General features: G+C 55.8%; 6 protein-coding genes across 6 annotated transcripts; 4 read left to right on the plus strand and 2 right to left on the minus strand.

Annotated features, from left to right (window-relative positions):
• Positions 1-292: 292 nt before the first annotated feature.
• N7510_003909 (deadenylation-dependent mRNA-decapping factor PAT1) lies at positions 293-3,320 on the plus strand (the record flags this gene model as incomplete). The annotated part of the gene is made up of 5 exons (XM_056975835.1): positions 293-295; positions 796-899; positions 950-1,120; positions 1,165-3,141; positions 3,197-3,320. The coding sequence occupies 5 exons, from the start codon at positions 293-295 to the stop codon at positions 3,318-3,320; spliced, it is 2,379 nt and encodes a 792-aa protein (XP_056835791.1).
• Positions 3,321-4,229: 909 nt separating this feature from the next.
• Positions 4,230-5,460, plus strand: N7510_003910 (NAD-dependent epimerase/dehydratase family protein; the record flags this gene model as incomplete). The annotated part of the gene is made up of 3 exons (XM_056975836.1): positions 4,230-4,258; positions 4,312-5,003; positions 5,066-5,460. 3 exons carry the CDS (start codon positions 4,230-4,232, stop codon positions 5,458-5,460), a joined length of 1,116 nt encoding a protein of 371 aa, XP_056835792.1.
• A 198-nt stretch (positions 5,461-5,658) lies between these two features.
• Positions 5,659-6,996, minus strand: N7510_003911 (putative oxidoreductase; the record flags this gene model as incomplete). The annotated part of the gene is made up of 2 exons (XM_056975837.1): positions 5,659-6,756; positions 6,820-6,996. 2 exons carry the CDS (start codon positions 6,994-6,996, stop codon positions 5,659-5,661), a joined length of 1,275 nt encoding a protein of 424 aa, XP_056835793.1.
• Positions 6,997-7,149: 153 nt separating this feature from the next.
• Positions 7,150-8,019, plus strand: N7510_003912 (putative G-patch domain protein; the record flags this gene model as incomplete). Its single annotated transcript, XM_056975838.1, has 1 exon — positions 7,150-8,019. The coding sequence occupies one exon, from the start codon at positions 7,150-7,152 to the stop codon at positions 8,017-8,019; it is 870 nt and encodes a 289-aa protein (XP_056835794.1).
• Positions 8,020-8,476: 457 nt separating this feature from the next.
• Positions 8,477-10,917, minus strand: N7510_003913 (Sec1 family protein; the record flags this gene model as incomplete). The annotated part of the gene is made up of 7 exons (XM_056975839.1): positions 8,477-9,596; positions 9,652-10,118; positions 10,261-10,370; positions 10,429-10,575; positions 10,637-10,724; positions 10,782-10,819; positions 10,884-10,917. 7 exons carry the CDS (start codon positions 10,915-10,917, stop codon positions 8,477-8,479), a joined length of 2,004 nt encoding a protein of 667 aa, XP_056835795.1.
• Positions 10,918-11,182: 265 nt separating this feature from the next.
• Positions 11,183-13,510, plus strand: N7510_003914 (ATP-dependent RNA helicase SUV3; the record flags this gene model as incomplete). The annotated part of the gene is made up of 2 exons (XM_056975840.1): positions 11,183-11,219; positions 11,385-13,510. 2 exons carry the CDS (start codon positions 11,183-11,185, stop codon positions 13,508-13,510), a joined length of 2,163 nt encoding a protein of 720 aa, XP_056835796.1.
• Between the last annotated feature and the right edge of the window lie 123 nt (positions 13,511-13,633).

Below are 13,633 nucleotides of genomic sequence, written 5' to 3' on the forward strand. Positions count from 1 at the left end.
AATGGACACCGCGGTGGAGGAAGGTGGCAAAGAACCAGCCCCGTTGTTTGCACGAGGCAGGCAGGGTCGAATCCGGGCCGGTCCAGTAGAGAGCAATACTTCAGGAGCGAGACATGGGAAGAGCACAGGAGCCAAAATATTTGAGGAAGGAAGAAGAGGAGGGAGTATGTAGGATGTAGTGGAACCAATGTGCGCGCAAAGGCCGCGCAATACCACACGACGACCGCTTTTCAGCCTCCTGTTTCACTTGCGAGACATGCCAGACAGGCCATTGATCCTAGGCCGAACCATAATGGTACCATCGGCTACCGGATGACACCACAGGGAAGCTCCGAGGTTTGATGAGGCAGATCTAGGAAGGTGATTTCTCCCGCAAGGCTATTTTGTCCAGACCTGGTCGGTCGGGGGTGGAGGTATAGACCACATCATCCACTGCCACCCTGCACGGCGGGAAATGGGACGAGGAAAGGACGAAAATCCATATCAATAGATATATACATATATATATCATACCTAGGCCAACAGGATCACATCAATCGTCAATCTATATGATCCCATGACAGGAATGGACCTACATCGTATGGTGGATGAAGCCACTTGGGTCTTGCTTCTGCCATTGTCGCTTGGCACCGTTCTTGCCTGAGGCCACCAAACTGCCGAGCCTGAGCCAACCAACTCTCCTTCTCTTCTCTTCCCCACCACCATCATTCACCACCACCGTAACCCACTCCTTCATCCCTCCCACCCCCCAGCCGAGGCCATGTCCTTTTTTGGCTTCGACACCACCCTGCCCAGGGACCGCGACCGCGATCCTGGGCCCTCGCGGGGTTTTTCGAGAACTCCGATCCCTTCGCGGATATCGCTCGTGCGACGGCCAACGCGGACGAGGACGATGATGCGTGAGAGATCCCTCTAGGGTGTTTGAAAATTTGGACTAACACTGGCCCAGGATCGATTTTGAGGATACCTACGATGGCCTCGGAGATCAGCTCGACAACGATCAGGATGCCTTCAACGACGACACTTTCGGTGGTGGAGAGAGCAGGGCCGTCGGCAAGGATTTCGACTTCTTTGGCAGGACTGCCCAGGTGTCCGATGCCATTGGGGAGGAGCAGGTTCGGTACAGCTTGCAACACCCCCAGCTGGCTCGCGCGGCACCTCCAGCCCAGGCTCCTGGAAATCCCCCCCAGACAGCGACGGCTCACGCGGCACCCCCTCCAATAAGCGCTCAGGGTATGAAAAATACTCCGACCCGGGCTTCATTCCGGATCTGCAAGCCAAGTCGAGCGTCTGGGGCACATCGCAGAAGAAACCGGAGCCGGTTCCCACCCAGGCCCCGAATCGAAAGATGATGAGTCTGGAGGAAGTGGAGGCTCAGATGCGTAGGCTGGCCCCGCAAGCGGCGCCGATGCCAGCAATGCACTCGCTGCCTCAGCCCGTACCCGAGCCGTCGTACCCGCATCCACCGCCGCAGCACCTGCCCGAAGGCTTTCCTCCGATGCCTCCAGAGCTTATGGCTCAGCTTGAGAAAGGCGTGCTCCCACCGCACATGCCACCTCCGCCTCCGGGTGTCTCAGAACTGTGGCCTGGGCCTGGACATCCTCCGCCCGGAGTGCCACTGCATCTCCTACAGAATGCCAACCTTCCGCCGCAGAACATGCCACCCTCGGGCCCGCAACGGCAAGCAGGCCCGCCTCAAGGCCAGAGACAGCAGCAAATGCCGCCGATGGCACGAGGACCGGGCAATAATGGGATGCCGGTGATCACCAACCCTCAGCAGCTAATGCACCTGACGGAAGACCAACGCAATGCCTATCTGGTGGAGGACGCCAAGCGGGCGAAACGCAACCACAAGATCTTTCTCTTGTCCAAAGGCAACGGCCTAATGACACCGCAGGACAAGAACTTCATCACCCGCATCCAGTTGCAGCAATTGGTGGCGGCGGCCGGTAACGTGACGGACTCGGACCTAGAGTCCGTTCTCACAGAAGACTTCTACTATCAGGTCTACAGCCAAATCCGTGGTGCACCGCGTCAACATCCCCACCAACCTCTTGGTCATTTCGCACAGACGTACCTTCTCCAGACCGGTGCCCGATTTGGGCATGGTCGACGGGCCCTACAAAGTGCTGACAACCACATGCAGCGGATGCAGCAGCAGGTGCAGCGTGCCGTTGAGGCGGCCAAGGCGAAGCCCAAGAACAAGCAGCTCATTATTGAGGGCAGCTTGGGCAAGATCTCGTTCAGCAATGCGAAGGCGCCGAAGGCAATACTCAACATCAAACGGCCCGACAGCTCGGAGGGTGCCAAGCCGGCGAGGAAGATACAGTCCGATTTGAGTCTCAGTGATCGTAAATCGATCCTGACAAATCTCGAAGCTGTCTACAGCGCCCTGATGGCAATGGAAGACATGGAGCGCACCATGCCCCCACCCCCAGATGAGAATGACCCGGAGGCAATCCAGGAGCACTTGGAATGGCGGCAAAAGGTCCACACGCTGAACCAGAAACTCTGGCGATCTCTCAAGGTGATGGAGCCAATTGTTCCCAACTCGACAACGCCCCACCCTTTCATTGCACTCCTGTCCTATCCTAAGGGAAAGAAGGCCATCCCTCGCATCTTCCGCCACATCGACCAGGAACAGCGGGTCACTATCCTGACGATGATTGTGGTGCACCTGGACAGTTTAGACGTGGTGCGTCTTGCACAGCCGACCCCCGGTGAAGCGCAGCCATCCCTGGCTGTGCGCGAAGCGATCGACCTGTTCTCGCTGGCCGTCATGCCGAGCTTGCTGGGCTACGTGAACGAGGCGCCATTCAACATCATCATTGGCCTGCTGGGACTGGTGATTGCTCAGACTCATCTTCAGTCGGTGGCCCGGACCAAGGTCGGCCTTGGGATCCTCACCATGCTGCTCAGTCGTGCTGAGATCGTCAAGGAGGCTGGTCAGGCCGCGGAGCGCGACTGGCAGCAGTGGGTGGAGAAGTTCAATGTCTTGTTTGATACGTTGGAGCCTGTCCTTATTGAGATTTTCCCCGGATCGATCAACTCGGGCGACGACATGTACGTGTGGCAATTCCTAGCCGCCGTCGGCATCGGTGCCAGTCCCGAGCAACAGCAACGCTTGGTGATTGCTGTCAAGTGAGTGATACTCCCATCTTTACCTATGTGCTTGTTTCTAACTATTGATTCCCAGGGACCGCGTGATGGAAACGGTGGCTTACAGCAAGACTCTCCCGGCCGACATGGCCAGCCAGCGGTTGGGCAACGTCAACCTCTTCATGCGCGCCATCGGTTTGGATGTCGAACTTCTTGGTTAGACCGCTTGTATGATTTGAATCTTGTCTCCAGGGTTCCTGCGTTCGGCTGGGGGATCTGCAGGTTGTATGCTCGCCGATCGGTATGCCGACCGCTGCTTGGCCAATGTCCCCCGAGGTTGTCCGAGTGCCCTCCGTGCGCGACCGACTCCCCTGTCTGTACTGCAGAACAACAGTATATGTCTATCCAGCGGTGGCCCTTGCTAATATGGCCCCGTCTCTTATACCGGCGATTTCACATCTACGCCATCCATGCTCAGACAATAAATCGGATGAGCCAGCCAAACTCCAAGTACTGGCTGAGAATGCCAGTACACTAAAATTCCGATACGGCCTGTTATTTATTGGCCCTTGACCCAGAGCATATTTTTGTTTATTTTCTGCCAATACCAATTGTTCTTTCGCTGCGAGACATGGTGGTGCATGCCATTGCTTTTCCCTAACTGTATGAATAGCTTTTTTTTTTGTCTTACTGTTCCTGAAATCAACTGCAATATTATATTATCCGGTCACCCTGGCACGATGGACCCCTGGCACGGTGGGCCCGGCCTGAAACGGAGATCCTTGGATGTAACGAATCTAAGAATAACACCATGTGCCCGTTTGCAGCACACCGCTAGGATGATCTTATGGGGACGCTGACGAGTCTGGAGGCTACTAGAGTTAGACTAGTGAGCGATTCGCCATAGTTAACTAGTACTGTAGCGGTAGTGAAGAGAATTAACTTGTTGATCGGCGGGCCTTCCTCCCCCCACCTAGGTTGCCCCTCCACGCTGGCCACACTCTCTCGCTCTCTCTCCCTCTTCCCTCTCCCTCTTCTTCCTCTTCTCTTCTTCTTTCGCTCTTCCATCCCCCTGCTACATTCTCCTCCAAACCAATTGAATTACTCAATTGAACAACCATCTACACATCATGCCTACTGGTTCGGTTCTAGTCACCGGGTATGCGCCCTCCCCCACTCTGGCATTGCGATCCCAACTGACTCCTGCCGCAGTGGAACGGGCTACATCGGCTCGTTCACCACCCTCGCCCTCCTCGAGGCCGGCTACAAGGTTGTCGTCGCCGACAACCTGTATAACTCGTCCGCCGAGGCCCTGAACCGCATCGAGCAGATCAGCGGCAAAAAGGCCGAGTTCGCCCAGCTCGACGTCACCGACGAGAAGGCCTTCGACAAGGTCTTCGAGGCCCACCCGGACATCGACAGTGTCATCCACTTCGCTGCGCTCAAGGCTGTCGGCGAGTCCGGCGAGAAGCCCCTCGACTACTACCAGGTCAACGTCTACGGCACCATCAACCTCCTCCGCGCCATGGTCAAGCACAATGTTTACAACATCGTCTTCTCCAGCTCCGCCACCGTCTACGGTGATGCCACCCGCTTCCCCAACATGATCCCCATCCCTGAAGAGTGCCCGCTTGGTCCGACAAACCCCTACGGCAACACCAAGTTCGCCGTCGAGACCGCCATCACCGACGTGATCAACGCCCAGCGCAACAATGCCACCAAGGCTGGCAACACCGCCGAGGCTAAGAAGTGGAACGGTGCTCTCCTGCGCTACTTCAACCCCGCCGGCGCTCACCCCTCCGGCATCATGGGCGAGGACCCCCAGGGCGTCCCGTACAACCTGCTCCCGCTGCTGGCGCAGGTCGCCACGGGCAAACGCGAGAAGCTGATGGTGTTTGGCGATGGTACGCTTCCCCAAATCTCATTAACCCTCCTCCCTTCTCTCAATTTCTAACTGTTCTTCCAGACTACGCCTCTCACGACGGCACAGCTATCCGTGACTACATCCACATCCTCGACCTGTCGAATGGCCACCTGAAAGCCCTGAACTACCTGCGCGCCAACAACCCCGGCGTGCGCGCCTGGAACCTAGGCACGGGCAAGGGTAGCACCGTCTACGAGATGATCCGCGCCTTCTCAGCCGCTGTCGGCCGCGACCTACCCTACGAGGTGGCCCCCCGCCGCGCTGGTGACGTCCTCAACCTCACTGCCAACCCGACCCGCGCAAACACCGAGCTCGGCTGGAAGGCTGAGCGTACCCTCGAGCAAGCTTGTGAGGATCTCTGGCGCTGGACGGAGAATAACCCCCAGGGTTATCGCCAGCAGCCGCCCGCTGAGCTGTTGGCGCAGCTGAAGAAGTAGATTTTCCTTGAAAGGGAGATAAAAATTGGGCTAGATTGGATACAGAGGAAGAGAGTGTGTGTGCGCACGAAGCTTGTGGATGTAGAAAAGCTTGGATAGTCAGTAGATTGATTGATTGATAGCATGAAACGAATCTCTTTTAACCGTATACTCCCGTTATTGTCTATCTGTTTCTTTCTAAACCCAAAATACCTATCATCAAGACTGATTCCGCCGACTCCGCCTTGACCCAGCAGTCTGCTTCTTCTCAGACGCAGTCTCCTTGCGAGATTGTTTCTCCGCCTCCGTTTCCTTCTCCTTCTTCTCCAGCGCCCTCTTAACAGCAGCCTCTTTCTCCGCCTCCTCGACCTGCTTTTCGCTAAACTCCCACAGCCGTTTGCCCAGATCGTCGTCCTTTACATCTTTCCGCGCGAGATCTACCTCGCGACACTCTTTCACCATCCACCCGCCCTCGCCGCGCGAGTATTTCTCCTCCATCGCAGCGTACAGGACGCTCTGTGCACCCTGCTGTGGAGATTTGAGGACCAGCCACCACACTGGCCAGGTTAGCAGATAGGCGAGCAGACCCCACAGCGATCCGCCCGTCAGCCAGCGGCGCATGCCCGGTGTGCGGGACAGGCCTGGGTCGACGACGAGGACACGCGTGCAGGGTGGGAGGCTGTCTGGACGCTTGTATGCATTCAGATGGCGCTGGAAGGACTGGGCGAAGATCATGAGGGAGAGTTTGCTAAGAGCGTAGATGCCCTTCGTCTTCCGGACCGAGGTGGACTTTTGGCCTTGTTTTTTGTTCTTGGTGGGGATGTCAGAAGTGGGCATGGAATTGCCTCGTCTTACGAGGTCCAGGTCAAATTTGGCGCCGATGTAGCTTGAACATGTTGTGAAGACGACCCGCACGTCTCGGTGGGCGGGCTGGACGCGCAGAGCCGGGGAGAGAATGCTGAGAAGATGGAAATTGGCTAGATAATTAATCTGCCATTCCTGGTCGAGCGCATTGGCCGTAGTCTGCTGGCGAGCAGCGCGAGACGGGACCGCCGTGCCGCCGCAGAGAATCACCATATCCAGCCTTCGAGGAGGGGCATTATCGATCCATTTGGTGGCGAAGGTGCGGATGGAATGCAGGTCGGCGAGATCGACTTGTTCGGCATAGATGAGCTGGTTGCCTGTCGTGCGGCGCAGGTCTTCGATGTATTCAACGAGGAAAACGTCCGAGGGAGGTTGCTGCGTGAGGAGGATCACTTGGGCGCCGCGGGTGGCTAGTTCCTGGACGACGGACGCGCCAATCCCGGATGTTCCGCCCTGTATAGATATATTCTGTCAGATATTGCTGCTCCTTGAGAAGGGGAGTGGCTATCGTCCTACCGTTACCATGGCCACCTTGGAGTGCAGCAGCCGCTCGGAGGTGTTGCGCGCTCCGCCGAAGAAGTACTTCAGCGCAGCCACCAGCAGCACCCACGGCACGACGCGGAGGATTGTCCATACATGAGGGATGGACGAGAAGCCCTCCGTGATGCCCTGGACAATGAGGGGGATGGGCATGGCGGAGGATGGAATTAGTAGGGTGGAAAGGGAGATAGATGTTGTGTTGATGTCGCCTAGTGAATTTGGTGCGAGTTAGCTTATCGTATCGGTCACTTTCTTTCTTATCGCCGCCTTTCCTCTTTGTCTCTTACTCACCCACCGGTGCACCACATGTCCCACGAAGAAGAACAGGACGAGGACTACTTCCTCCCGCTAGAAGACCAGCGCGTCTTCGGCGCTGGCATCCGTCGCAAACGCGTGCCGTTTGTGCGCTCGTCCGAGCATGAGCTCAACACCACCGTTCCGTCATCATCATCAGCAGCCTCCACTCCGTTCGCTACAAGCATCGCAGACAAGTACCTGTCGATCGTGCTGAAACCGAAGACTTCTACTTCGCCGAGTACACCCACCGAAGAGGCTTCTATTACGCTGCTACCTCCTCGTTCAACGCACTCTGCACCTCCAGCTGCGGAAGCTGTTGCTCCGCCGCCACCACCACCTCTACTTCCTCCAACAGACCCGGGGACGGAAACAGACACCGAGCAACGATGTGAAGTGTGCAACCTTCCACTATCCACCTCTACGTCATCCGCAGAAACACCATCAGCCCCATCATCTTCATTATCAACTCACCGTCCCCACGAAGCCTCCCTAGCACACCAAGTCTGTCTGACGCACTCCCACCCACCATCCCACCTCGACCGCACACGCGCCGGCCTACGGTATCTCTCCACATATGGCTGGGACCCAGACAGCCGAATCGGGCTCGGCGCGCCCGGCCGCGAAGGCATCCGGGAGCCGCTGAAGGGGCAGGTGAAGAACGACACTGTCGGGCTTGGAGTGAGAGTGGGCCGTGACGCAGATGGGGATCGGATCCCTGTGCATCGTCGTCCGGTGTCGCCACCGAAGAAGAAGGTGCAGAGCTTGAATTCTAAACAGATGCGGAAGCAGGCTGCTGAGGCACGGAAGAGGGGCGATCGGTTGAGGAATCTGTTTTTTCAGAGTGATGATGTGTTGAAGTTTTTGGGTGAAGGGCCTTAGGTAGGGCTGAGTATGGGGTGGAGGATGGATTTTGGATTACTTGTTCGAATTGCTGCATATTTTATACATTTGATACCCCTTATAGAAGACGATTGGTACGCTCTGGAGTACAACAATTTAACTTATTTCACTATGATTTTCGCTCAGATCTCTGCTCCTCCACTCTGCCTCAATACATACATGCCGCCAAGATGGAATCAGAAACAAAGAAAGCAAAAGACCAGACCAGAATTGTTTAATGGTACAATCCGAGGAAAAAGAAGGCACCTCCACTTGTGCAAGACCGGCCTGGTAGAAAACCAAAAAGATAGGCGGTAAAATGGTATCACAGCAGCGCTGAAGGAGAACAGCATGGACACAGCGAGCGATGAAGGGAAGGAAGGCTGTCATATGATGGAAGGAGGGAATGAAAGGACCGAAGGGGAGACGGAAAAGCAGAGATTAGTTTGGTGAATCATTACTTGAAAAATCGGTACTTCTTTTCCTTGTCCTTCTTCTCCTTCTCTTTCTTGTATGGCTTGCCGCCCGATGGTGGTGTGCTGCCCGACCCATTTGCATTGAGGGACATGTTGGCCATCAATGCCTCCGGCGGTGCGGGAGGGTTGAGGTGCTTTGTAGGCACTGGCTTCTTCTTCTGTGGCGGGGGAGTAGGGGTCGAGGGCTTTTCGCGCTCGAAGAGATGCGCCGGGGCCGCAGGCTTGGGTCGATCCGCGGGGATATCAAGCCGGCGCCTGTCGACGCTAAGGTCGCTAACCTGCCTCATGAACAAGCCTGGGGTCAGCATGTGTGTTGTGGCCAGGAAGACGTCGCGACCGTAGTTCTGAGAGATTTCATAGCAGGCGCGAGACTCGGAATAAGTAGCTCCGCCGGCCATGAAGACAATGATGCGTTGGCGGGGCTGCTCAGCGGTCCGAGTGCGCGCCCAGGTAGGTTTGGCACTGCGCAGGGATGCCTGCTGCGAGAGCATCTCTTGCGCGGCGAACCCACCGTCGGCTTCGGTGTGCGGCCGGGTGAAGGGGAAGACAGTAGTGTCCAATGTGCCCTGGACCTGCTCTTCGAGCAGCTGCTTGAGACCCAGTTCGTACCGCGACAAACTGAGCTCTTCCGAATCGGGTGGTGGTGCACGGCGATTGAAAAGCGGATGCACCGGAGGTTTCTCATCTCGGAGAGGTTTCTCCACTCGTACACCGAGTAGGTCCAGGTTGGCGATGACATCCCCGTCGTGCCCGGGGAGCTGCGCATGCGCCATCAGTTTGCGAATATCCCCTCCCAGCAGCCCGCCGCGATACATGATGTACAGAAGCAGAAGCCGGAGTCGGTCTGGGTGCAGGACAGACTCATCATCTAGTAATTGGACAAGCTGCGCTGCTAAATTCTTCGCCTTCTTATAGTTCTCATCAAGACCCGTAGCGAATGACTGCTCGATAGAGCTCACTTCCAGAAGCTTACGATCTTGGAACAGCTTCATGCATTCGTCTGCCATGTTTAAATGCAGCGTGTATGCATTCTTGCCTTCTTGAAATTCGGTCAGTCCTGCCAACATGTCCTTGATCGTGTTCACGTTCGCTGAGTTTTGACTGCAAGCGTCGCATTAGCAAATGTTTCTCCAAGAGAGCGAAAAGACACACTGACTCTTCAGCAAACTGCGGATGGGCCCGTCGAAATTTATGGAAATCCTCGCCCAGTCTCTCAACCACATCCTTCATGTGCACATGACGGTAGTCCACCCAGACCTTGTCATTCTCGCCGATCTCCATCTCCTTTGTTTCCTCATTCGCGCTACCCTCGTTGATAACGGTCTTATAGGTGACCTTATCGCCGTCTTTGATCGGCAGAAGATCGTGTACCATGGCCTGATATGTGAATTCGTGGAGAAGAGGTGCATAAACATCCATCGAGCGATCCACGACCATGAGAACTCCTCGAGGGCGCGATGACGGAGGCGGAAAATCGCGTTGATGTTGTGCAAATTGATCAAGCTCACTCTGAATGAATTTGGCCAGATGAGAGCATAGAACAGCAGCTTCGTGAGTCGGGGTTCGCGGCCGATAATACCGAATCACAGGATATTCGCCCAGACTTGCGCAAAGCGATACGACCTACAACTCCGGTTAGTAGACGCTTTGGAACATTGAGCCAAATCCATGCCTTTTGTGCTAGATCTCGGAGGTGGCCTGGGACCAAAGAATTGCAGCTCGGATGGAACAGAATCGGGAAGCTCCACGGATCCTGAAAAGTCACGACGCGCGATTCTCTGGGGTAGAAATGGACGTTCATGATGCGGATGTCTGCAATGCGATCACGGGCCATCTGGGATCGGTCCAGGCGAGTGCGCTGTTGTGGATCGAGAACTATAGGCACCGTCAGTCACGCCGCGGAAGTCGACGGGTTGGCCGGCAGCACACTGACATGAAGTCCAAACCAAAAATGCCTTCCTGTATCGCCCCACCTCGAAGTCGGCCATCAGGCAATCCACGACGTGGCTCTCCGGGGACAGTATATAAAGCGCGTCCATGTCGGAGTTGGAGGGGCGGCGGTGCTCGATCTGTTCGATGTCTAGGGGGAGGGCAGTTGAGAGAGGTGTACGTTTGCATCATGGGGAGGAAGTCCGGCTCACTGGAGATGTTGAAATTGAGGATTTCCTCCTCATTGACGGCGCCATTGATCAGTTTCCGGCTGGTCTCGTCCACCACCAGGACTTTCCACTGCACAGGGGAGCAGCTATTAGCGCTGTTAACCTTCAGAGGGAGAGCCACACTCACCTCGGGGCCTCCGGCATGGCGGATGTTGTTGAGAATAACTGTACGGCGAGCAAGACGTCAGTGGACGGGGGAGGGACCGCGGGGCGAGCATTTGGCACCTACTGTCGCGCTGGATGGTGATGATGGAGGAGCCCATGATGGCGGGCGGGCCCTCGGTGGGGGAGATGTTAAACAGATCAGAGGATGAGAAAGGGAGAGCGAGTCTGGGAGGAAGAAGAAGAAGAAGAGGAAGAAGAAGAGGGCGAAGGAGCGAGAGAGTGTGTTATGTCCAGAGTTCCCCACCATGAGTTAACTATTGCGGGTGGCGCATTCGATAAGCAAGTTGAGCTGTGCTTCCGCTTTTTTTTCCCTCCTGACATTACCCCCCAACCTCATCCATTTCAGTTAATGAGGATGCTGCCATGGTCGGGCAGGTCCAGTCGCACCCTCTGGTGTGCCGTGCGACCGTTGGTTTGCCCGGCTGAGCGGTCGTTTGCGACAACCGCCGTCCTGCACCGGTCGAAACGAAAGCTGAAGCCAAGGAGAATCACCCCGGACTCCACGGTCAAGACGGTGGGTGCGTGTCCCCTGAATGGAGAATCCCTGCTGACTGGCTCCCATGAGGACAGCCCTCGCCCGTTCCCCAGACCAAAGAGACCAAACCCAGAGCAGATCGACAAGCCATAGCGAGTACGCAAGATTTCGAGCTGGTGGTGGAGAAGGCGGTGCGCGATACAGAATTCAAACTCAGGGAGATCAAAGAGCTACCGGAAGGATGGGACAAGCTCGCACGGAATATCCTCAATGCTGCCAAACTGAACGAGCAGAAGCTTGGCAACAACTGGGGTCCCCTGAGGCGCACCAAGGCGGTGCTGCAAAATGCCTATCTCACCGAGGGAGTCTATGGCCTGCGCGATGAGTTGGAATACATGGCATTTGCAAACGCTATCACTGCGAAATACTCCCTTCCCAATCTAGAAGGGCAGCAACAGGTGGCCGATCTACGATATCCCGCCGAATGGTACCCGGCGGCACGCTCAATGCAAAGGACGATTCACCTGCACGTCGGTCCTACAAATTCCGGCAAGACGTACCACGCCCTGCAGCGGCTGGCACAGTGCAAGGAAGGGTTCTACGCGGGCCCGCTACGTCTGCTCGCACAAGAAGTATATTATCGGTTCAAAGCCGAAGGGATTTCAGCTGGTCTGGTCACAGGGGATGAAGTTAAGCTCCCTGAGAATGAACATCCACGCATTGTCAGCAACACAGTGGAGATGGTTAGTCTAGGGCAGGCCTATGACGTTGGTGTGATCGACGAGATCCAGATGATTGCTGATTCTTCGCGAGGCTGGGCGTGGACACGGGCGTTTCTGGGAGCGCAGGTATCCGAGTTGCATCTCTGCGGCGAAACACGGACTGTGCCGCTCATCCGAGAGCTATGCGCTCTGACAGGCGATACTTTGGAAATCCATCGCTACGAACGGCTGAATCCCCTGAAGGTGATGGATCGCAGCTTGCAAGGCGATCTCCACAATCTCAAGAAGGGCGATTGTGTGGTGTCCTTCTCCCGAATTGGAATCCACGCCCTGAAGAATGATATCGAACGAATCACTGGAAGGCGAGCGGCGATTGTGTATGGTGGCCTACCAGCTGAGATTCGAACTCAGCAAGCCAGTCTGTTCAATAGTCCCGATAATGACTATGATTTCTTGGTTGCCAGTGATGCTATTGGCATGGGGCTGAACTTGAGTATCAAGCGCATTGTTTTCGAGACCTTGATCAAGCGGATCCCGGGCCGCTTCTCGCGACTCTCTGTGCCGGAGATCAAGCAGATCGGCGGACGCGCTGGACGCTATCGTGTCACGAATGCCAGTGAAGATGGCGATCAAGAAGAGACCAGTGTCGGCCTCGTCACCTCCCTGGAAGACGTCGACCTGCCTTGGATTCAGCAAGCGTTCAAAGTGGAATCATCGCCCATCAAGGCTGCTGGAATTCTCCCACCGGATGGTGTCAACCACAAGTTTAACGCCTACTTCCCCCGGGATACTCCCCTCGAGTATTCCATCAAGCGCCTGTTGGAAGTCGCGGAATCCCACCCGCTCTTCTTCATGTGCGATATTCGCAGCCAAATCGCCGTCTCCCAAATCATTGATACAGTGCCGGGACTGCAGGTTCAGGACCAATTAACCTTCCTGGCCGCACCAACAGACTATCGTGAAGCAGCGTCCCGCGAGTTCCTCGTGACTATGGCCGAATGCGTGGCCCAAAGCTCCCACGGGCGCTTGCTGGACCTCTCGACTCTGAACCTGGAGATTCTGGAGCAGCGCGTCTCCGGCGCCAAGGAGTATCTGCGCGAGCTGGAGCGTCTGCACAAAGCCCTGATTCTTTATTTATGGTTGGGCTATCGATTTGGAGGAATATTTACTGATCGGACGCTCGCGACGCATATCAAAGAGCTCGTGGAAGAGCGTATGATGCGGGCATTGACAGAATTCTCGGTCAACAAGAAATTGCGGAAGGATTCCTCGCTGAAACGCCAGATTGCGTTGCAAAAGCAGCAGGCGGAACAGGAGGGCCTTCTGGGCTCAGACATTCTTCAGCAGGGCGAGGATGAACATGAGACATCAACGCTCGAGGGGTCCCCTGAGGCGCCTGGCACTTCTGAGGAATCGGTCGAAGAAGGCTTTCTAGAGACTGCGCCGTCGGAAGAGGCTGAACGCTCGAAGGGGACGCAGTCACAGACGTCCTAAGGCTCTGTTGCGACAGTTGTGGAATTAGATCTGTATACTAGCAACCTTGTACCTATAAACCTACGAAACTAATCTACTTTCTCTCTACAATTGCATCTTATAGAGTGCTTATCTTATCGGTGG

This window comes from Penicillium lagena (genome assembly GCF_028827675.1).
Source record: "Penicillium lagena strain IBT 129212 chromosome Unknown utg000002l_segment0_segment0, whole genome shotgun sequence".
Lineage (NCBI taxonomy): Eukaryota > Fungi > Ascomycota > Eurotiomycetes > Eurotiales > Aspergillaceae > Penicillium > Penicillium lagena.